The sequence below is a fragment of the Coloeus monedula genome (assembly GCF_965178545.1).
Source record: "Coloeus monedula genome assembly, chromosome: 3".
NCBI classification, from domain to species: domain Eukaryota; kingdom Metazoa; phylum Chordata; class Aves; order Passeriformes; family Corvidae; genus Coloeus; species Coloeus monedula.
The window spans coordinates 67,922,187-67,946,875 of NC_138783.1; the positions used below are offsets into that span (position 1 = coordinate 67,922,187).

At 40.9% G+C, this 24,689-nt stretch overlaps 1 protein-coding gene across 3 annotated transcripts in view; it reads right to left on the reverse strand.

Moving 5' to 3' along the window:
* KLF12 (KLF transcription factor 12) overlaps positions 1–24,689 on the reverse strand; it is a 234,776-nt gene that overhangs the window by 40,538 nt on the left and 169,549 nt on the right. For 2 of the 3 annotated variants that reach the window (XM_082278417.1, XM_082278415.1), the window contains one exon: positions 20,243–20,302. The exons of the other annotated variant lie outside the window; for it this stretch is intronic. In XM_082278417.1, coding sequence (XP_082134543.1) covers positions 20,243–20,302 — 60 coding nt within the window. The remainder of the gene's footprint in view (positions 1–20,242; positions 20,303–24,689) is intronic. 3 annotated transcript variants of the gene reach the window in all.

Here is a 24,689-nt window from a genome sequence, read left to right on the forward strand (position 1 = left end):
GACTAAAACCAAGAGGTCAAAGTCTGAATAGCTGAAAATTAAAATAGTATTCAGTGACACAAGTGAAAAGGAGGCTAAATTAAATATATAGAGAATGGAAATATGCAAACTTACTCAAAATGCTTTTTCTAATTAACAGTTACATCAAGGCTCTGGAAGTTGGATGCACCAGAGATGAAAAGACATAAGGATCCTGTAAAGCCAACAGGCACCTTTTCTGAAAGCACAGACAGAACCAAGTATTACATTACAGTACTTCAAGCCTGTGCATGCTGTGCTGAGCCTAGTCCTGCTCTGCTCTACCTGATGTTTGCCCTCTTTCCCCTAGCCCCATCTACAACCCACCACGGAGAAAGAGGCTGTTCCACCACTCTGCAAGGGATGGGACAGTCTCATACATTCAAGTCAGGACAGTCTGCTTGAACTGCCATACTTCTACAAGCATGCAACAGGATCCATCACTTCAGGAACTGGATGGGGTGTGCTGCTTTATGCAATGGCTGTGCTACGAGGCAGCTTGCTTCCCAGTCCTCATGAAAACATGATTCCACTTGCCCCACAGCAGGAGAGCACAGGTACCTGGTCTCATCAACAGCGTTTGCTTGTTCCTGCAAGCTCAGACTTTGGCAGGGTGATGCTTTGATGGGAGAGACTGGCCTTGTGCAAGAGAGGTTCTCTCCCCAGAAGGACCCATCACTTGATCTTCTCTTGGGGCTGTGAAACTGGACAATGAGGAGCAGAGGGAGCAGCAAAGGAGACAAAGACAACTGAAGGCATCAAATGTGACACAGGACAAAATGTGTCTGCCATTGTGCCAGTTCGAGGTGCAAGTCTTCAAGTCATACAGACTAAGGTCATTAATTCTAAATGCAACTACGAGGGGGAAAAGTGTAAGACAAGTAAGCGAGCAGTTCTTTTTTTTGATTTCTAAGTCAAAAGTCACAGCCTCACTCCAATCAACTCCACACTGGCTCTATTTTGTACACCTGCACTGTTCTGTCTCCCCCTTTAAGCTGCCTCCTGTTGCATGTGCTAACTTCCCAATATGGTGTTACACAAAGGACTGGGAGGCTGGAGCTGGAGAAAAATCTGAGGGGGAGGGCACGAGGGAGATGAGCAAAGCCCTGCAACACTTCAGTGGGAACAGCCCCTCTGTACAGACCCTTTTACACACAGGCTGCCTTTCCATCCATACTCCCAGGATACTCTGTAAGCCCTTGCAAAGAATGCCATCAGTTTGGAAAATACTGAGCAGACTTTTTTAAATCAAGCAAGAACAAGCAAAAAGATGCTTGTTAGTCAACAAGTCCTAATACAGACCACAATTCTGACAGCATCTTTACATGTACTCTTCTAAATCTCATTTGCTTTAAGTGCAACTACTTACAGGAATACAGCCACAGAAGGGCTTAAAATTCAGGTCAAATGTTAAGTTGGCCAGAAAGAGGCCATGCTACACTGGAAGCTTATCTCCTAACCACCTTGGTTACCTGCTACACACATACTTTCGGGTCTATTGTCATGTTACATAGTTTGTGCTCCAAATTAAAATTTAAAGAAAACTCGAAACACCTCTACAACTCAACTTGGCCATCAGGTGAAGTCTTGAATTCAATATTATATTATAAAATTAGAAATTTTAAAACATGAAAAAGGTGAAACTTAGGTTTTATTCTTAGCAGCATATCCTAGCAATATAATATATATGATTAAAAACTACACCATATTGAATACAACACTGAAGGGAATGTTTTCAGTCTCAGTTATCTGTACCCGGCTTAGTTGAGATTTTTTGATGACTCCTCTAATTGTGTACTTAGTATAAATTGTATTTGTATCGTAGGAGTATTGTCCTCCTTTTAGCACTATGTTAAGTCTCAATTTTCACATGTGATGAGAAAATTTTAATCCAAAATAATTTATTAGATTGCATGTAAAAAATGTATTAGATTACATGTAAAAAAAAAAGTGCACTTACTAAGAATAAAAAATACTTTTAGAAGTTCCTATTATTACTGGTGAAATGAAAAGCAAAGAAAGCTGTTCCATTGCTCTGAGCGGTTTTCCTCTACTATTGTCTTCACATACACATTACTTGAACGCCGCTCCTGAAAAGGCAAACAGCGTCTCGACTCTAGATGGCAGCAGCCTCCTTCAGATTGTGGTTTTCTCCTTTCTTAGCGTCCTGGTCTTTGTTCCTTAACCCTCCAAACAATCCTACACTTCCTTCTCTTCCCCCAAAATAAAGACTTCAGAGCTCCAAGCTGCACAGCTTGGGTCAGATGACTGGAAGGCATTTTCAATAAAAGAAATCAGGCCATTCCTGCAGTTAAGCTACAAGGTTCTTCAAAGCATACAGAATAATTGAGGCCTGCAGTGGGAAAAAAGAAAGGAAGATTTTTCCCCTCCCCCTTTCCCTATCAGTCACCTGGAGAAATACTGGAAAATAGTGCTTTTTTTCAGCTAACAACAGCCCCTCACAAAGGAAGGGGCAAGGGACAGAGAAAAAAGAAAGAGACACTAAGGAAATGGAACAAAGAGGTGCCATTTCATAATGAATTTAAACTGGGAAAAAAGTCTACCTAAACAATACAGCTTTAAAGCACTGAACAATTTTACAAATCTCTCTCTTTGGACACGGGATACAGACACTATACTAGTGGAGACTATTAGATGAGCTGAGGCTACTTTATGTATCATAAAACTCAACACGTAAAGAAAGCTACTGCTCAAGGAAAAACACCTTGTCTGAATGCCTCTCCTTTTCTCTCCTAATATTTACCTTTAGCTTTGGCACTCAGCCACTAGTCTTGGCAAGCACGTCCTTGCCCCATCCTGCTGCTTAGTGTCTCCCCTGCAATGGGTATTAGGTTGGATACTGTACCTCCACCAGCTCATTAGTATTTCTCAAGTGTCCCTTGACTTGATCACAACTCCAACATTCACATGAATGAAACTGAAACACAGAAATATCTTAAACAGAGATTTCTAGAGGTCCATGCATGCATAATCCCTTAACATCTGTGAACTGCTGCAATTAGAGCTGATTCTGTGAGCCCTTGAGCACACAAGACAATTTATTTGCGCAAATAATCCCAGTTCAGGTGGATCAGTCCCCTCCCGCTGTGCAATTTCCCATAAATGTGTTTTAAAAACCAAGGTACTAGACTTTAAGTTCACAGATACTATCAGCATTTTGAGGATGCCCACATTCATGTGTGGCCATGGTCAGGACACACAGGGACATCAGAGAGCACTCAGGGAACAGCCTTTTGGAATAGTTACAGATGGAAGGCACTTAACGTGGTGCTCTAGAGCATCAACACGTTACGTCTGGGCTATTTTCAAAACCCTAACCCTCTCCATCCCAAGCCACCGACACCTCTAACCCTACGGAGAAGCAGGTTAGGCAGCCAACATGTGCCAGTGCCCTCCCTGGCATGGCTCACCACAACTCAGCTGAACTTGGGTACCCACGCAAGACAAGCGGCAAATACCCATGACAAGGGACAGGGACTGGACTCTGCCCATTGGATTTGTCCATTCTTCTGTGCAACCAAGTTATCCCTGCTACTTCTGGAAAAGGAATCAACATCATCAAGTTATGTCACTGCTAAAGGGTTCAGATATTAAATCAACAAATGAAGACTTCCACTCACATATATTCCAAAACTTGACTTCCTTGTCACATCACAACTGAAGCATCCCAGACATAAAGTGTCTTCTAGAAGACCAAGCTTACACTGTCCCATTGCTTTTTAAGGAGCAAGCCCAAACGACCCAACACTGACATACATAGTTCTGTGTTGTGTGTGGGTAAAAAGCCCCTGAAACTGGTGAATCTAAACATTAAATCCTGCAATTGGATCGAAATGGTCAAACTTGTGTCAACGTGAGACCCCACAAAAATCAAAGACATTCTCTGAAGGTGCAAGGCTTGCTTGCATGAGTGTACTTGCACCACTGGGATCAAAATCTTTGCTTTTGGGTCTAACACAATTACAATTCAGAAATGGCAACTGAACCATGACCACTTTAAAAACTGCATCTCAAGGGCCCAACACAATTTATGAGAGCAGCAGAAATCACCAGTGGTCTCACCCTTAGGACTGCAGTAATAAACAATTCATTTTTGTGCTACCAGAGAGAGCAAAAAGAGACCAAACAAAGCAGTAAACCTCCATCTTCCCTTTATTCTCAATTATTATCAGGTTTATCTATAATTCATAGGCTTTACTATGAGAATCAACATAAAATGTGAACAGAGGTCAGATTTATGAATTTATTCTCTCAATACCCAAGTGAGGCTGATGGACAATGTTACTACCATTTTTCAGAGAAAGGAATGACACACAGACTAATTAACTGCCCACTTTTTTTTTTTTTTTACTTTTTTTTTATTCTTTTTTACAGTAGAAATGGAATTGAAGTATAGAATGGAATGAAAAATATGGCTGATTGGGCCACCTTAAAAATCAGGGCATAAGAAATCTATGATAACCAGGGTGATACTTGGCAGGTAAGAAATCCTTAGTCACAGTCCCATATACCTATTGAATGCAAACGTGTATGTGATTCAAGGTAACTCATCCTTCAAACTCCATTTTTCTGGACTTTACTGGGTGCTCAGTTTAGGATTAGAACTCACATAATGCAATTTAGGGTTAGAACTCACATGATAATTTTCAAAGAGGGATTTTTTTTCTCTGGGATGATATCTTTACATATGCGTATGTTATGCTCCTTTTAAAACTTATTCTTTTTTTCTGTTCTAACTTACTTAAGTGGTTTGCTTAGACTCCTTTGACGGTCAAAGGAAAGACAGACCCAGGGGGAAACTGACAATTCTTGGGATAATTCACCTCATTTATCTTAGACATAAATGTTTACAAATGGGATGGAGAAGTCCACCTCTCTCCAGTAAATGAAGAATGAACTCTACTGATGAAAGGAGCCATACCCAGAGAAGCACCTAATATTTATTTATCCATGGCAGTATCTTTAGCTGCTATGCTGAAGGCAACAGGTGACACTGGGAAATGTCTACTATTTCCACACAGCTGATAAAAAAAGGTGGTGATTTGCAAAATATTGTTAAGAACAGAGAAAATGGAATGGAAAAAAAACCCGGCTTATTTGGTTTAGAAGTTGTTTGACTGCTCAACAAATTGCTAAGTCATTTGCCTACTTATATTTACATATGTGTGCATTTATGAAAATGCAGTCTGAGTGAGGCACTGCAGAAGGTGTCTGGAGGCAACACAGGGCATGCTGATACACCCTTGACTTTAATGTATCAGACTTGTAATGAGCGACTAATTTGGTTCTAAGCACTAGCTTGGCAGAAACAAAATACTTATAGACTATTAATAGAGAAACTTCTCACAGAAGCTGTGACCTTTATGACTTAGCATGGTTTACAGCCCTACCTCTGTTACAATTAAGCAGAGCCTTACTGCAAAGCAACTGACTTCTGCCTTTTTTTTTTTCTGCCCCAATTATACGGAAAGGACTGCTAAAGCAGAGCTACTGTTTAGTACACATCCTGATGCAAATCCCTTCTACAGTATGGAGGTGTACTGAAACACAGTAGGTTTATGCTGCTCTGAACGAAAATGTTCCCTAATGTCCTGCAAACATCTGTCCTCAACAGCCACCCTTAGCTGAAGGCCTAGGGAAATTTAAAGACAATGATCTCTATAAAGCTAATTAATTATGAGAAAATATTATCAACCACAATGTTACAGTGGAATTGGGGGAAGGGGGAGAAGTTTATTGAAGGGGTTACTTCTCTCACTTCCAAGTCAGACATACGTAATAGGTTTCTAATGACTTTTGAGCATAATTAAACGTTTAAAATCACTATTGCAAATGCCTGACAGAAAACAGTTATGAAACACATCAGAGAGGACAGTCCATTTACTATTTCAGCCTTTATTTGCCAAGCCATGCGCCAACTAAAGTCCTGGTCGTTAAGGTCACTGAGATTAGAAGAAGCAGGGAAAAAATATATCAGGATCATTTTTAACACAAGTGGTGGAAGTTTATAACTCAGGAAAATATGTTATGCAAAATACACATTTTTGTTTTTAAACACATTAAACTTTTTTTTAAATTGTAAAAGGTTCATCTGACTCCATCTGCTCATTGCTGTAGCTCACAGCAGCAAACAGAGCATCAGTGAAAGGATTAATAAAAGTACAGGTGTATGAGATTAAACAACAATAAAAAAAGACATAAAACAATGTAAAAAGACAACAAATTAGTTCCAGAAATACAAGCTAAAGAGATATTTGGAAATAATTATACCAATAGGTACAGTAATCCTAGTTCTTCCTGGAACTGCAGAAATGAGGAGCTCTGTAGGGATACGCCAACAGGTCAAGCAGCTGAATGAGCACCAAGCATAATTCTGTGGTACCTAAGAGTGAGAGCTGAACCAACTACCGTCTCTTCAGACACAAATGGTGAGAGCAGCTAAATGACTGGTATTTCAGCAGTTTTATGCTTTGTAACTAACTATTTGTGCCAGAAGAAGTGATGTTCCGAATGCAGTAAGTGACAGAGCAGTCCATGCTAAGCATGTTTCTTAAATTTATCCTATTCTTAGTAACAGATTCAAACGATGGCAGATCTAGAATTAATTTGGTCTCAAGAAGAGAGTGCAGAGTGGAAAAGGCTCCCCATGAAAATGATTTCAGTCACCTCTCTGACAGCTGGCCTACAACCATGTTAACCTGTGAATGCCAAATCTGTGAGATAACTGAGGGGAGATAGTAGAGCTCTGTACAGCCAAGAATGTAATGATAGGAAGTGATTATTCACTATTTTTTCTAAGAACTGGGGACTTAAATTTAACAGAGGGAAGAACTTTTTAATTTTTTTCACATAACGCACACTTAGAGCTCACTGTCACTGCACATTGCAGGGGCCAAGAACGCAGATGAGCTCAAAGAAGGATTAAACAAGTTCACAAAGGGCAGGGCCATATATGGGTATTAAACATTAAGGTCAAGTAACAGCCTCAGAGGCTGAGGGGTAGAAACTACTGATTATTTTTTAATGCTGTAAGGTAAAAGGTGGATAGAGGGAGGGGATGCAGGTATTCCAGGGGAAGAATCTCTCTATCGCAATGTTGTTTCTCTGCTCTTTTGGTAAACGCCAGCCAGGTTACTGGGTTCACTTGGATCTCAGTGGGCAGGATTTTAGACTTTGGTCAGTTGTTTCTACACACAAACTAGTGAAACATGCCCTTTTGAAACCAGCTTTTGAATGCCAGCTTTAGCGAAGGACTCCTGTATCAGAGGAGTTGCTAGTTCTTACACCAACAGGACTAGGAGGACGTCCACATTACTTGGAGTACTTACAAATACATGGCACATGTAACAAACAACAGCTTTAAAAACAGCAGACCAAAGGAAACACGCTCATCAGAAAGGAGAAGGTTCAACTTGCAACACCCAGGCTGTCCTTCAGCCCAGCAAGGCAGGGCTCTTCACTGTGCACTGTCCATTGTTTTGTTCACATCAAACCCAAATGACAAGCTGATGAGTGTCGTACCAATTCCCATTCAAGAACATTTCATAGTCAAGAAGGACATGGCAGGAATCTTCTCAGCATCATCTAGCCCAGAAAACAGGTGTAGGGAGCATAAAGAAATATCTAAGGGCATGGGAAGGTGGTGAGTGGGTTTCTCAGTCTCATTGCGAGAGGCTAGAGGAAGGGTAAGGAGCCATTGCCAAGGCAAAAGGGGAAGGGACAGCAGCAAAAAAAAAAAAGACACAGAGGCTGCTGAGGTTCCTGAAACCATACTGTAAGTGGCAACAGGAAATCTGAAAGTTGAGATGTGTCAGAGATTTCAACAGCTGGCTCAACACATCAAGTCTCTTTGATCTCACTGTTAGGACAGGTACCTCCAAAAACACTCCTGTTACCAGAACAGGGTATCTTAGTTACTTTTGCTCAAGTCTGGTGGTAGAAGTAACAATACCATGGAAACTACTTTAATTTTCTCCACTGAAATCATTGTAGGATTTAGTGCTTGTACCAAGCTCAGACAGAACAGTGTTTAATGATATTACCATGACACAGTGATAGAGAGGGTGGATAAAAACCTAAAAAAAAAATAAATAAAATAAAATCAAAAAACCCTCCACAAAATTGCCTGACAAGTAATTTTTATGAAATGAAAATAATTTACACAGCAGTTTTACAGAAAAAGGGAATTATGCCATTAATCAGCACTGCTGGATAATTACACTGTACATGAGGCCTTGCTTTTAGGGAAAAATATAACCTAATAAAGACAGCCAGACGATCGGTAATGGCACGGCTTTTGGGAGATACTAGAGACACAAAGCTTAATAATTTAACACTAAGGAGTATAATGACTGTGAAACCAAATTATTTTAAGTTTACATTAATTTTCCACCCAATTACATATCTAACATTAAATCCAAAAGCTAGAGAATTCCCCTCAGCTGTGAACAGCCTCAGCAACAACGAGAAAGCCAAAGGGATGTGATCTCGAACATGACTGGACTCTGAATGTATCCTCCCAACTGCTGCGCACATCCTTAATATTCAGAGGTCTGCTCGAGAATTAAAGCCAGTTCACACTTCCCTCCAGTTACTGCCGGTTCAAATAAGGTCTCTCTCTAATACAGTCAACTGCAGTCAATCAATTTTCTTTGTGGTGTCTCTTTGCACCTCTCAAGCACCAGCAGCAGATGGCTCAGCCTGGCTGTCTCACTGCCACATTCGTAATGGAGAAACCAGTGAAAAGTTGAACAACATTGAATTAACAATGAAAATGAGAAATGGAGTGTAATGAGAGTGTTTCATTACCTTTGCATTGTAAGCAATTTAGCCCTGATTATTATTGACCTCTGGCAATACTGCACCAAGTAAAATGTGCTATCCTAAAAAGCATGGGTATACTGGAAGGCAGACATTGCTTCTGAGTGTATTCATAAATAAACCAGAGCATTTCCCTTCCTGTGTTAGAGGCTTACCTTACAGCTGAGTTATCAGCATTCAGCAGTCACCCTTACTTTGTGTCTGCGCAAACAACACAACTTGATATAGTACACCTGGAAAATTATTATTGTTGTTACTATTATTATCATCACTTCTGTGGCACCCAAAAGAGCATTAGGTACTTCACAAAGTAGTTAAAAAGACAAACTGTGTGGTACAATGGGCTAATACTTGGTGAAACAGGAGAACTACACAGGGTGGAAAAACAGGAGGAGGTGGTGTAACAGGAGGAAGTATACAGGTTACAGGAATAACGTTAAACAGTTACTAATCTGGGGGACATGAGGTTCCGAGCATGGTGCCTCTTCTCATTCCACACTGAGTTCACAGGAATCCCTGTGACTGGACATTTTGTTAGCGTGCTCTTCAAATCTACTGATTTTTTCCAAAAGTGCTGTTTTGCTGGCATGCTTATCTGCATCTTTTTATGTGTGAAGGTGTTGCAGCCTTAAAGCAGATATATGTAAAAGTTTAGTCAGTTACAAAGTAAATATGCCTATTAAGGATTCAGCAGCAGGAGCCACAGATTTTGAAGCTTTCACTAATTTCACAGTGATGGCACAATAACATCCATGACTTTGGGCCAAGATGCAGTAGGCCAAATGCACAGGAGCAGCTCTTTTCCCTGCACACCATAGAGTGCACCAACAACCCACAATGAGGGGCTCTGCACACTCACAGTGCACACGAGAACAGCTTGCTACTGACTTGTTTCACTCTTGGTTTCTAGGGCTCACAGTTTAGGGAACCATGCAGACCATTTGGTGTAGCTGATCTATTCCCACTGAAGTGCTACAATGCCGTGTGAGCCTGCCCCTACCATGCACCTTGGTGTACCAAGAGCTCTTCCCTCTTTTGTGCCAGAGGGATTAAAGCATCCTTCACATGCTGAGCACACTGGGGACAGGTCAGGGAGGAGGCAGAATAGAGGAAGGTGAATTGAAAAAAATGACCAGGAAAAACGACAGCGCTCATTACCAAATCCATCTACCAGTACAAAAACAATGGCCACACAGTTCCCTGCACTCTGGACAACCACCTTCCATCCAGAACAAAGCATGCTGCTGGTGCCTCCAGAATATTAATAAGAGTAAGGTATGTGCTGCAGTGGGAGGGAGAACCGTGAGGAGGGAGAACCGCGAGGGGTAGCGCTCCATGGGCTGGCATAAGGAATAGATCTGCTTCAGGCTGCCTGCCAAAGGCACTGGAAAACTTGACTTTCCAGAGGCTGTCCAAGGATGCCTTTCTCCTGGCTGCAGCACTCTTTGGAGGGCTTTTGCCCAAACCAGGGCAAACCATACTGCAGCCAAATGCAGGTGGGAAGTATCCCTGCTCACTCTCCAGCCTCCACAACTGGTACTGCTGCTTCCTGATGCAACAGCCACCTCACCACCCTACAGATAAAAGCTTCTGGTTCCATGACATCCTGCCATGCCCATGGAGCTTTTTAGAGGTCACTAGAGTCATGGGTGAGCATCTGAGAAAGAAATCATTCCCCCTAGTCCTGTAACCCAAGGGGAAGCAAGAGTAACAGTGAAGGCTGCCAGAGACTATTCAGGTTTGCCCAGAACCCACTGCAAATGCAGGGATTAGGATCGTCTCCCAAGACACAGAGGAGAGAAGAGAAAAATTCACAAAATGTTGACAGAAACACCTCACTCCCTTGCTAATAGCCTCATATACCAGAGGTTTTGTAAGGGGACAAGAGCAGTAAACCAGCATGGAGAAAGGAAAGGACACAAGGGGAAAAAAATAGCGAGATGCACCATTAAGCACAGGGAGACATGTCCAAGGGAAGCGTGCATTCATGAACAATCTGCTGCCAGTTCAGGTCTTGCAGCACCCTTAGGTTTGCATATACATAACATATCCCTGAAATGCAATGTATCCCACACTTCCTCCCCATTGGATGGTTGACAAACTGCAGAATAACACAAAGAAAAACCGCTGCTGGCTTAGTCAAAAGGACTGCAGACAGATAGCTGCTAGAAGCATTACTAAATATGTGGATGTTTCATAACAGTTTGATCTCACTGCTGTTTGTGTACAGCAGGAACAGCCAGTCAAAGTGATGCTTCTGCTGTGCAGATCTGCTGCAGCACTTCAGTTTCACTGGCAGAGCTGATAACAGGCTTCCCAGTTCCCTGCTCCCCACAGCCTCCCCTTGCTGGGGGAACACGCTGTGGTGCACTGAGAGAGCCCAACTCCCTGTGGAAGTGCACGCAGAAAACTTAAACCTTGTCTATATGAAACCTTCAGCTTTCAAACTACTAGCAGTGAGCCCACAGGTGGAAGAAGCATTTTGGCTTCCATGTATACTGAGCAGAAAGAATTTTAGGTATCATCTGTTTTTCAGAGGATTAAAGCTAACATGTGTCTATCTCAAAACATCAGCCTGCCTCACAAACACAAACATGCAGTTACGGTTTTCAGGGACACATTATCACACATCATGGTATGCGCCAAGGGGTCAACCTAAGTCTTGGAGATACGTTTTAAAACCGGTTTTGCTAAGCCACTGTCATCTACTAAATATAACTTTGTTTTCATAGGAAAAAAAAGTCCTTTAGGAGTTTCCTCTGAAAAAAATAGCTCTTTGAGGCCATCCTGAAGGTTCCTGGAATTTTTTCATGTGTTCTAAAAATCATCCCTGTGAAGCCCTGCACAGTCATGCCTCCCCATCAGTGATGTCCAGAGAATGCAGAGCTTGTACAGCTCCTGCTCCAGCTGCCCCCAGTCCTACAGTTTGAAGTGGTCCTTCCCAACCAGATTTAACTCTCTGCCCAAATAATTTCCATGTGACTTCACAAGCTACTTCTTGTAGAGAAAAGCTTAACTAAATTATCACCTCATTACAAACTAGCTCCAATACAAATAAGAAGTCCTGTGAGCATAACACCGAAATTTACTAGAATGCTTACTTACTTGCAACGGTTGATGGAGCGCATATTACTTTAGGGCAGCTAATACAATTTTGTCCGTTCCTCACAAAGGACCAACCACAGTTTTTCCCCAAGAGGGAGCACATCTCTGCACTTAACACAGCCTATATTCTTCCAGGACTCTTTATTACCATCTTCCCTACAGCTGAGCTGTTCTGCACAGATTTTCTGCTCAGTATGAGGGGTTGGGGAGGGGGGCATTAATTATACAGCAAGATGGAGCAGGGCCAGGCAGCCCCTCTGGTGCACTGTCTCCTCCATGCACAGCCTTCTTCCTGCTGCTTTGCAGCTACAAGGATCACCTGTTGGTCTTGGCACTCGCCCAAGCTGGGGCCTAGCGGAAATGACAGAATCAACTAGAAATGAGAGCCAGCTCCTATTCCAGCAACCCAAGTGAGGGAAATACAAAAACAGATGATGGCAACGTGATCTAGCTGCTGCACGTGAGAGCCAAGAGAGGGCAGGGCAGAGGGGACAGATAAAAAAGGGATGAATGGTGGACAAAAACCCCAAAACAAATGAAAAAAACAGAAAACCTCCAAAACCGATAAAAGAAAGCTTTTTTCCTGCTGTTGTTCTCTTTTCATATTCAGCACAGCAAAAACGCTAGGAGAGTCTCTTTCCATCTGAATACCTGCCAATAGGGAAAACTAACAATCTTGTTCCTGCTCCTGCTGGAGATGTCAGCTGTTTCCATCTCCCACGTGAGAGATGCCAAAGGGATATTCAGGTTCATAGCAGAAACAACCTGCATTTTTCAGGCCAGCTCCTCTCTGTACTGCATGGCGACACACAAGCGGTTCCAAGAGCTGTGTCAGGCAACAGTGCTCAGCATGACTTTTTACTTGATGTTTGGGCGAGTTGCAATCTTGTGTCACAGAAAGATTGAACACCACTTGCCTCTCATTTTGGTCTTCTGGGCAGAAAAAGCAGGTAAGTAATCCAACAGAAAAGTTAACCATCACTAACTATTTAAAAGAGAGAAATACTGTCTCTGATAAAAATATAAGCTTATTGCAAACTGCATTTCCATATGTAACTAGTTTCATACATGCCCTTGGAATCCGTATTTACTCAAAGCAGTAAACATCCTAACATCCAAAACCTCTCATCAAATTTCTCTGAACCCCTGAATTGAGTGACACCACAAATATATACTCTCTCCAATACCTTAACAGGCTTTAAAAGAACTTGTAACTTTTTTTTTACCCAGTAATTTTTAGAAACTGTAACAATAAAAGCAGGAAAAACCTAATTCTTAAAAGGAAGTATTTTCCTCTCCAAGAGCAATGGAATGGGTCCCCAGAGCTTCCTTCTTCCTGAGAAAACACTCAATGAATAATCAATGTACAGTCCAATTCCTCAACAAGTACCAAGCCTTCAAACACACCCAGCATTCAGCAGTCTCTGTGACTCTGGCCTTTAAACTGTAACACTCTTTGCCTTTCTCTTCCTAGTTTCCCAAACATTCTTTATTCTGTTCTTTCTAGCAAGTGGGTAGGTAAGCAGAAGCAAAATTCGAGCAGCGGGAGCAAGCTGGGGCTAATTTGCACCTTATGAATTATTCAAGCCCTCCTGATTCCTGCACCTGCACTGAGGCAGGAAGCTTGCGAGGAACAGTCATTACTCTTCTCTTGGGTTTACACAAGCTTGGTTACTGCTCAGACACTTTGTTCTGTAACCAAGGGCTTCAGGTCTTGTAATAAGCAATAGAAATGGGAGGAAAAAAAAATAACTGCACGTTGTCAGCCCCCGCCCACCCCCCCCTCCCCGCCTCAAACCTAGGATAATCATTCAACCCCATTCTGAGACAAATGAATTGTAGGGTGTATCGGACTGATGCTGAATTTATCTTACATATGCTAATCCAGATCAGAGCATCAGGAGAGAAAGAGCAAATGAGTGCTTGAGCTGGTCTTGTCAGACATTTACTCAGCTGCATTAAATTGCAGATTTAAACTTCTCCCTAGCTCAGTAGGGAGAATTTCACCTGCATCGAGTATTTCACATGCTAACCTGATCATTAAGGCATCCTTCTCCACAGATATACCACAAATAAATTTTTTGCCTGGCATTCTGGCTGACAAAAGGGGTGCTAACAGTTTAATACTATTGGAAAAGCCTATATTGTGCTTACAACAGAGTGGATTTAACAAGCAAATAGTTCTTTTTCACCTCCATCTACTATTATCTTGGTAAACAGAATGTGACACCTAACTGCAATTCCAGATACAACCCAAGAATCTAGACAGCCATTAGGAACATTTGCAGAGAGCAGATACAAACCAATTAGCACTATGAACATTTTAAGATAATGATATGTTTTTGAGCTAATATGCCAAGGCAAACAGATCTAGAAGTATTACGCAAATTCAAAGCAGCAAACACCATCTTTATTGTATCTCATGTCCGCAGCTGCACTGAGTATCTTTAGGTCTTGTCCTTTATTAACATTGCTGTTACCAACAAATTCTCCAGTTAAAAGATCGTCTCATTAATCCCAAGAAGCTAAGCATCATGCTTTGATTGATTCAGTAAAACAGATCTGTGGTAACTGATAATGAAACCTCTTTAATCCCCTCTTCCAAAAAAAACCGAGTCAAACACGAGTGTTAAGCATTTAGAAAGGTACAGTCAATCCTTATCAAATTTTTGCTTTTCTTCTTTCTATGCCTAAAGAAGTTAATTTGTTTTCCTATCGATGCTGGATGCGTGATTGGTGCTGTGCTTCACTTATCACATTCCTATCCAATAATAGGTACTCTGGCTTTTTTTTTTAAGGTATTTTAATCGAGCATGTAAACACGTTTTATTCTTTGATGCTCTTTCATTCAGCATCATTAATCCCCAGCATGAAATCAATAGACTTAAAACATTTAATCACGTCAAAACGCAACATACAAATCCACAAATGACTTCAGTTCATCACACACACTGAATAGCTTGCAAATTGGAAACTATGCCTTCTTTTTGCCTTGGGAATCAGCAAACCCTAAGCTAGTCTTCCATTGAAGGAAACACATCCTTTCTCCAAGAATCTGCCACTGGGGAAAAAAAAAAAGTTGATAAACAAAACATGGGATTTTCTGTTTGCTCTGTCATCTTTTTTCATCCCTTTCAGTCTCACTGGCCTTATGAGAAACACTTGTTTTACTGCAATCTCTTGACAGTATGCATGTTTAAAAAAAGTTTAAAAACAATTACAGTAACTGGGTTACAGAATGTACTGGAGGTGCAAGAGAGGGGAAAAACATCTTTGTGGTTGCTTATTTTCCCTTTTTAACAGCACACATTGTTTCTCTGCTTGAATAGAATGCATAAGGGACAACAATCATCGGCACTTAAATAAAAAAAAAAAAAAGAAAAAAGAGAATTAGCTCAACCTGATACATGAATATGATTTCCAAGGCCCCTAGGACACAGAAAGTGACAAGAATCTCTTTGATGGGGCAAACATTGTGGCTGAGATGAAAAAATTAAGAACAATCAGACCCATCATTTGATTGGCAAAAGGGCAGAAACAGGTAAACAGGGAAAAGGAAAGTCTAGGTAATGGAAAAACTTTATTTCTACTACCTAAAAAGCACTGAAAGCTTATCTGAAAGAAGAAAATACAGTTTGGAAAGTGCTGAGTGTGAAAATGGGCATGCTGAAACCCTGATTTGGGAGACAGACACCCAAAAGCCTGCCTAGGTCCATGACCCCATTCCCACCCATTGTCCCATGACTGGTCCTACCCAACCTCCCACAAACCCATGAGGTCAGGTCCTTCACTGTTAAGCTGGAGCTTCCTTGGGTACTAACCACTAGGCACATGTTCATACATACTCATTCTGGAAGTTGCCCATTTTCCATGTCTGAACTTCCCATAGCCACAGCTGTTTCTGGCCTGGTGTTGCTCCAGGGTGGAGGCTACAGTCCCACTCCTGCCCATGCTCAGGCAAGGATACAGGTTCTTACCCACTCTCCTTCCCCATCCCATGACTTCCGTGCTCCTGTCTATACAGCTGCCCATATTCAGCAAGGGAGATGAGACACTCCACTGCTCCCCTCGTATCTCATTTGATTAGGCCTGCACCAAGGACTCCAATGAAATCAGCTTGTGCTGAGAACCTACACCTCAGGTCTTGCACTCTGTTGACGAGCTAGTTAATGAAATTCATCTGCAGAAATGGCAAAATTGCTGTTGCTGCTGCCAGCTTGTTTGACAAATGACTCATCTCTGCTCCATCATAATCCAGAAAGGGCTACAGAGACTACCTCTGAGGGAAAATGATGCCCTTATTTCCTACTGGCTCCCTGTACAGTCCATAATGATTGATCTGATGTAACTGGGCTGTATTCCCATAGAAGCACTTACGTTCCCTAGGCCATAAGCAACGTATACACCTAAACTAGATGGGTAAGGGCTCCTTTTTGGTTGTTTCTGGGACATGCAATTCCCTCTAGTGACTATAATGAGGAATTCAAGTGCCTTCCTCAGAGGTCAGATCAGCCTGCAAAGCTTAACCTTAACACACAGGTAGAAGATTCTGTTCAGAGTGAAGCAGAAGTGCTACTTGCTCAAGCATTAAGAAAGGTTTATGAGTGTAACAGAGATACCAGTGCCTCCAGTGTAGCACAACAAAGTCCCACTCTAGCTGAGAGAAGGAATGAAAATTTCATAGTAGGTATGACTAATCTGAACTTTATTTTAAGTATGCGGAGTGTAAATGACCTCCTGATTTTGCAGGTTTTCCCACTGAAAGTAACGTTTCTGCACTGAGCTGCATGAAGGAAAACATGTAGTTTAGGGAACTGCTTCAAATGCTTTCACTATCCTATATGCATTAATTTTTCATTATCTTATTTATAAAAAAAAAAAAAACCAAACAAGAAAAAACCACAAGAAACTAACCAAAAAAGCCCAATAAAAAACCTGAGGTAAAACTAAAATGTGAAATGAGGACATTCCAAATCAGGCAAGAGAAGATCAAATATTTTCTGCTGGCAGTGCTCTTAATTATTACCAGTAACTTCCTATTTACTATCATCATAATTATTCCTTATCCTGTTCTTTAAAAAAGATCCAGATTACCTCTGCAAATGTGTGTGGGTTTTTTCTGTTTGACAGATGCTAGATTCACTTTTGGCTGAAAGCAATCAAAGTTTAGACATAAGAAATGTATCTTTTAAAGCCTGTGCTCTGTAGTTAACAAGTTGGTCCTGGAGATGAATTGCAAGCACAGACCTGGGCCTTAACATTCTTACTAACTAATGGGAATGCTAGCAAGTAAAGCAGTGTACTCTGCACTGCAATGCTTATTTTCTTTTTGAACTGGTGACAAATGACTGCTTCAAATTAGTCTTACAAATGACAGGAATACAACAGAACACTGCAAACGTTCATCTTAGAATAGTGGAGAATCAAAGCAAACTAAGGTGAAAATGGTGTCCGGCAGAGTAATTCAGATCAGGAAAACCATCCAACTCCAAAGCAGCTTGACCTGACACAGCCCAAGAGGCAGTGCCACAGCTGCCAACTAGACAGTAGCCAAGAAGTTAGCAGAGGTGCAAGCCAAGAAACCAGCCATGAACCCACGTGCCAATGCAGGAAAGCTGTATTCCAGAATCTGGCATCTGGGTCCTCCATCTCGCTGAGCCTGTGGACAAGGTGTTAAAAAGAAGATCGGGGGAGATTACACAAGAGCAAAAGCAGTACCCTTTGCAAGACATCAAAGATGAAGACGCACATTGTGCCCCTAACACATGAAACTCACACACATTATCACTTTGTCCCCAGTGGATCAGAGGAGGCAGTATGGACAAAACACTCTGCATTTTAGAGCAAATGAACAGTTAGATGCGCATGAACTGAAGCAACAGTACCATCCTCTGGCCATCCACAGAGGTCGGCACATGCGGATTCATGTGGAATTGGTTTTGGGTAAAACTTACAACTTTTAGTAGATTTCATGAACCCAGTAAGAAAAAATAGGAAAAAAAACCTACAAAAATGTTTCTTCAAGACTTTGTGATCAACTCTGCTCCATCATCACAAAGAAATTGAAGTAACAAAGAATACTTTGGTACATTCGTAAGTGGAATACCATAATTCTGAGTGTAATTTTATGGAAGGATAACTTTCTTTCAATTTAGTGGAAAAAGGTAAGTTTAGTAATACAAAGTTAAAAAAAACCCAGACCTGGGTAAGCATGAAATTTAATTCAAATGAAATATACCCACTCATATAGCTGCATTTAATTGAAGCAGAATTCACTTCTGACAAGCACTTACTGTTCCCAAATTCCAACAGTGCCATACCCCAAGAAGCAGGACCAGCAGTGAGGAAGACTCCTAGCAGTGCCAGCAGTTGTAAGTGCACCATAAGAATTCATACTTTCAAATAATGCACTGACTTTAATTTAGTCTCATTGATCTCATTCCCACCTTTCAATCTACAGGCAGGTCCACATGGCCCACATGAGGTTTGACAGATGTGACTTCTTGATCAATCTGGTCCTTTATTTTAAAAAGCCGCAAAAACCCAACAGCTCTCTTCGGAATTTCTGTTTTGATTAGAACCTATTTGCCTTGCCAAATATTACCTTTCAGTCTCATCTCACTCCAGTCAGAGCACACTAACTTTCAGCAGTTTAGAATTGCTGCATGAGATGACTTATGCCATCTTCATCTACATCTAACCATGCATGTTTTTCAGGGGGCCTCATTAACAGGATCTCATATTCATTACTATGGTAAGTGTAAACTCTCCACGTAAACGCATGAGTGACTTTTAAAGCAAAATCCTGACACATTAAAAAAGAGCAAAAAATGAACAACATAAGCTTCCTTCTTGAAAATGCTTCCTGCAGAATAGAATCCAATACACAGAATACTATAGTTAATTTAATGACAGCTAAAGAAGCCTACATTAAAAATTGTATCTGAAATATGCATATATTTTAGAAACACAACATTTTGAGAGACTAGTAGGCTCTTCAGAACAATTTCTGAGGTTACACTGATAATTCAATCAGAACAAAGAAAATACTAAGGATTTGAAAAAAATAAATGTATCGTTTCAATTTCATAGCCAAGGAAACCTTAAAAGCTTTGTATTAGCTGTAACAGAGAAATTGCTCCTGCTGCTACTTTGAAAATGTTTGAGTAATAAGATCCTGCAAATTTTTAATGTAAATATACCAGTTGCAATGTAATTAACTGCAAATTGGAGACAGGAGTAGACTTGAGGAATGACTTCTGTATTTGACTACTCATTAGCAATTTGAAAGTGTAATTGCTCTTAAAACATGCCTTCTTCCTAATTTTATTATGAAGCTTAGCTGCACTTATAAATGTGAAGAATTTGATTTATTCTGCAACTTATTTGTTTATATTGAATGTGTGAAGTTGTATTTCTTCTGTACTCCACAGAGGGAGGGCACACAGGTCACTAAGAGTAAATGAAGCAGTGAGTTGATGGGTTTACACTTGCCCCATGATAAACACAACTCCAAAGGAATCTTCTGAGAGGCTCACAAAATAAACAATAGAAGAGAGGAGGACAGGCAAGCACACTGAGAGTGCACATTTCACTGCACACTATTTTAAAACTCACTAAGGCAACAACACCAATGAATGCCACAATACCAGGAACCCTACCAGCTTTGGTGCATCCTTCTGTCATTTGACATCACTTCTACCTGGGCAAGTGGGCTGAACCTGAGGGCCCTCATGGCATGACAACACTTGCTGCAGCCTCCCAGTCACCCCTGCACTGGATTGGCATTTAAACCCTGCACCTGAAAGCAGGGCATCTACCAGGCACATTACACAGTAAGGTTTTCAAATTTTGCCCTCCTTCAAATAAAAGCAAGGAGATGTTGGCAAAGAGCTCTTCCTACATTTGCAGCTTTGCTTCACGGTAACTGCCAATGACCCATTGTAACACAAGCTACATTGATCCACATTAACTTCATTACTCAGTTTCAGTAGGCTATTTTGAACATTTTAAACTACATTATCAAACATCAGACAAGATATTTTCTATTCTGATCTTTTAAACATCAGGATTTGTTAAAAAAAAAAAATGCAGCTTTCCCACCACCCTTTGAGTCCCAAAATAAAAAAAGCAATTGCAATACTCAACTTCAGATCTTGCCTAGCCCCACATATCCCCCAGTCATGACATAAAGAGGGAAAGAAACCTGAAAAGCACTGCTACTAGACTTAATCAATAAAACAGAACATTATATAATACACAATAAAATGCTTCATACCTGGAGTTGAAAAAACGAAAAGGGTTAACAGCTGACCTGGCACAGCCCCACATGCTCTCTCTGGAAATTGAACACAGACAATTAGGAATTTTAAGTTACCCCAAATAATCGAAGGGGACTTAGACAAGCTTGAGGAACTTACTGCAAATAAGTAAGGCACATAGCCTTGGTGTGGAAGGCACTTTAGGATTTTCCCATTCACTCAAAACTCTTCTCAAACTGAATTTGCTCTGTAGATGTCCCAGCTAATGATAAGCAAGTCATTAGGAGCTCTGTGATTAATTTTCATGGGAGCAAAGTCAAAGCTTAAGGGCCCACATGTCACTCAGTGCTAATTCTGGATCATGATGGATCATATTTTCTTATTAAAAAATAATCAGTGACAAAGAGGTAAACTCTAATTAGAATCTACAGCAGGCAGACATTGCATGAAGAGGAAATAGTGTCTGGAGTGAATGTCTGCTCCCAGAATTCTGCTGTAAAAGTAACATTATTCCCAACACAACACTGAAAAACTTAGGCCTTAACATTTTTACTTAGAACTGGGACTCCAGGGAAAATAGGCAATCTCCTAAAATATTATTTTGAATAATGAACAACACAAATATACAGTGCCATAGCTATATAAACTCCTTTGCTGGTTGAGATTTGGACTACATGAAGTGTTCCTTTTCACTGACAAATTCTGATCTACTGCATGTGCTCAAACAAGAAGCATCATACAGATGGTTTTTGGAAAAAGTTCCACCAAGTTAGGGGAAAAGAAAGAAAAACCTGAGGAAGCCAAGAACATGAATAACCCCCTTTTGTCCTCTCTGTGGTTGAGACCTCAAATGCACTGTGTAAGCAGTCTGAGGCCAATGCCCAAGAAACTAGCAAAAAATATTAGAATAACAATATGAATAATAAAAAAGTTCTAGCACACTAGCAGTTGAATGCATTTGCACTGAAAATGTTTTGGATCTTTTATAATGCTCAACTAAAATAGCCAGGTTGGCATAGTAATTGTTGGAAGTGAAAAGGAAATTTTCAGAACAACTTTGCTTGATTTATATAATTGCATTTTCCACTGGCCCTTGGAAACCTACAAACAATCTATTTTCTCTCAAAATTTTGCACTGCATACTTTGAACCTGTCACATTTCCTTGCTTCAAGTGTGCAGTAATTATTGGCTTTTCTATACTGTTTTTGCCATTTGTTAGATACTAAATTTCCGATCATGACAGAAATATGCTATGCAGATGACAAAATGACGTGAAGAATTTCTGAAGTCTAGGCTATCAGCTCTATCACTGCCTGACACTGTTTTGGGTTTTTGCACACTCTTTTTTCACTCTCCATGTAGAGTGTTTTTCTTCTCAGAAATATATATCAGGTACTTGTCCCGCAGTATCAAATAGGTACAGATTTTATTTTACAACTGTGTCAGTACCTAATCAAAGAGCACTGGGACAAAATCTGTCCCATTAGCCCTCAACTGAAAGCAATATGCACTGGAAAAATGGTTACTGGTAAACCATTAACATCGACGGTTCTCTTCCATGTCAATTAATTTGCAATCATCTCCGTGTCTTATTGGAAAATCATTTATTCCCACAAGTGATATAAACAGCAATACACTACCCAGAAGTCATAACTCTAAATTTTGTACACTCCTTTTCATAAAGTTCCCTTTTGAACAACTAAGTAATATGGCAGACCAAAATACAGTTGTTGAGGTTAAGTATTTGCATGCTGAATTTTTTACAAGGTGAAATTTAACAGACAACTAAAACTCTGTTTAGAATCTACAGTATCCAGGCACTGAAGCAAAAGACACCCAAGGCATCATCCAACCAATCTCACTGACACCTAGAACTTACTATGCTACTCTCTGTTTGGCATGAAAGCCAAGGGGCTGTGGCCTCCCACCCAGCCTCTTCTCCAACCCAGAAATCATGGAGAGAAATACCTAACCCTTGCCTCTGGAGCTTGAAGCTTACCTGTGCTATGAAAATGTCTAAAACACACCTCAGACCATGCAATTGGCATAAAAGGGATCTGTAACAGTCACTTCCTAATCCAAAATATAAGTGCAGAATAAAGAAAATGACCACTCCTGGGTATCTTTTGCATACAAATATAAGTATCTGGCTTCCTGAGGTAGTGCTCTAACCACTAGGCTTTTATGCCGTACGTGGGTGGCTGCACCACTGCTGCTGCTGCCTGTCGCATTTTTAAACAGAGAGATGGCCAGTGGGAAGAGGATAGCATGCTCTGGGTGTTACAACAGGTAGAAATAGGTAAGCTCAGAACCTGATCTCTTCATTTCCGCAACGGAAAGTTGGGAATGTGATCTGTTCTTTTTTTTCCAAACTATTTTAATGAACTACTACAGTTCAGAAGCCCAAGCTCCAAAGAGAGCAGAGACAAGTCACAACCAAGTACCCACCCAGGATATAAGTAGAGACAGCTCTAGGAAGCTGATTGCTCTGCCTGTGGAACTTCAAAGCCTTTAACTCTTTGTTGACTATATTGTGGGAGTGTTAATACCTTGTGCAGGTGCTCTGACACACTGCTGGAGCCAATCACCTATTTCAGAACCTCACACCACCTCTACCAGACCTCCCCCAAAGCAGAAAATCTGCATCTTGTCTCAACTGCCTGTGCTATTGTGGCTCATCTTGGTCCTGGGTATCTGCAGTACTTCATGTGTGTTGCAAGCATTTGGGGATAGTGCAACCTCTATGCTGTGCAGTATATTGACAAGGATTACCTGTTACACAACTGCATGTACTGTAGTTCCTCTCAAGCAGGAGGAAAACCACATTCTATTATTCTGACTGTGCTTCAGGAATGGCAAAGGATCTCAGAAATGACGTAGTGATACAGACAGCAAGCAGTTCTGAAGTGGAAAAATTTAGTGCAAAGGGAATCAACCTGTTCAGCTTGGCAAGTAATTTTCAGCAAACAATTTATTATACAGCATTACCCCGTTTTTGTGCTTTTGAAATTTTTATGACTGAGATTTTGGTCACTATTCCAGTTCCTCCTGTGAATTTATTTATAAATGGTTTTACTCTTTGGCCCTGACAAGCAACTGATTCCAGAAACAGCAGTGGTCCTCAGTTCTTAAGAGAAACACCATGGTGACTTTTATGTCACCAGACATTTGACAGCATTGTGCATCCCTGATTTATCGTGCATTATCCCAGCATTATGCTAAATATTGTACTTCTCATGCAAATAATTGAGGGACATATTTTGACAAGACTGGGACTGCTGACTTTTAATGAGTACATAAAGTATTTCCTTTACTGCCTGATGTCAGCTTCTGGTCATTCCCAGGTTAATTTATTTTTCAGGCTCTGTTTGCAATGCTGGGCTTTTCAGCCAGCAGCAGATACTGTATACAGGCCTTAGGGTGAGCACTTTCTAGGGCAGTCTCTGGCCCCAGTGCCTGTCAGCCTGCTCCATGCCCCCCCTAAGCTAGCAACACAGGCTAGACCAGAGAGCTCTGGCTGTTGCAGCCTCCTCTGATCCACCCTGGTCTCTTCCTTATTTTCTGCCTGCCTCAGCTTTCGTATTTCCTTGCACTACTTTATCCTGTGGCAACTCAGGGTATCTCACAAGGGTAAATAAAGAAAAGTATGACCAGAACCTCATGCTCGACACATCTTTTGTCACTGCTCTCACGATGGAGGTGCAGAATTTGACCCTGAAACCTGTGACTGTCGTTACTTCAGGATTAGATGCTATAATATCAGCCATCATGCTGCTTTACTCCTTGTTTCAGCCTTCAATTCCTTTATTTTGACTAGAGTAACTTCCTTTGTGTGGTGGCTGTAAGCTGCAAGTATCCTTTCTGTGACATATTCAAAATAGTAACACTCATGTTCTAGGTCACATACACAAAGACAGTGCCATCTCCTTGGTACACAGGCTCAGCACAAAAAAACTCTCTCCATATCCATCATCCAAGAACTTCCATTCACTCCTCTTTCATCTCCAGCCTAAAAAGTACTTGCTGTGAGAAATGAGGTTGTGGTGAAATCACTAGTCAAAGAGGCTGAACTAACAGATGGGAAAACCTACCACAATCTTTTTCCATTATGCAGGAGAAAGGAAAATGGAAAGGAAAAAAAAAAGTAGGTTTTTTAAAAAATCCCTGTATTTACACGCTCATTCAATTATGCCTTGCCAAACAGCGTTCCCCTCTTAATAGTTTCCTCCTTTATATGCAGTTTACATACCTGTGACCTACACAACTTTTGTGTTCTTGCATGCATTGACCTGAACACTCAGGACAGTATTTCCATAAATCAGTGTAAGCACTGCTACTAAGATTTAATTGTGCTGCATGTGTGTCTGTCACAAAATCACAGGAACTGCCTTATGGAAAAGGAAAGATAAAAACTTATCTAATCGAGATAATGAAACAAGAAGTAATTTTGGTTCAAGTGACAG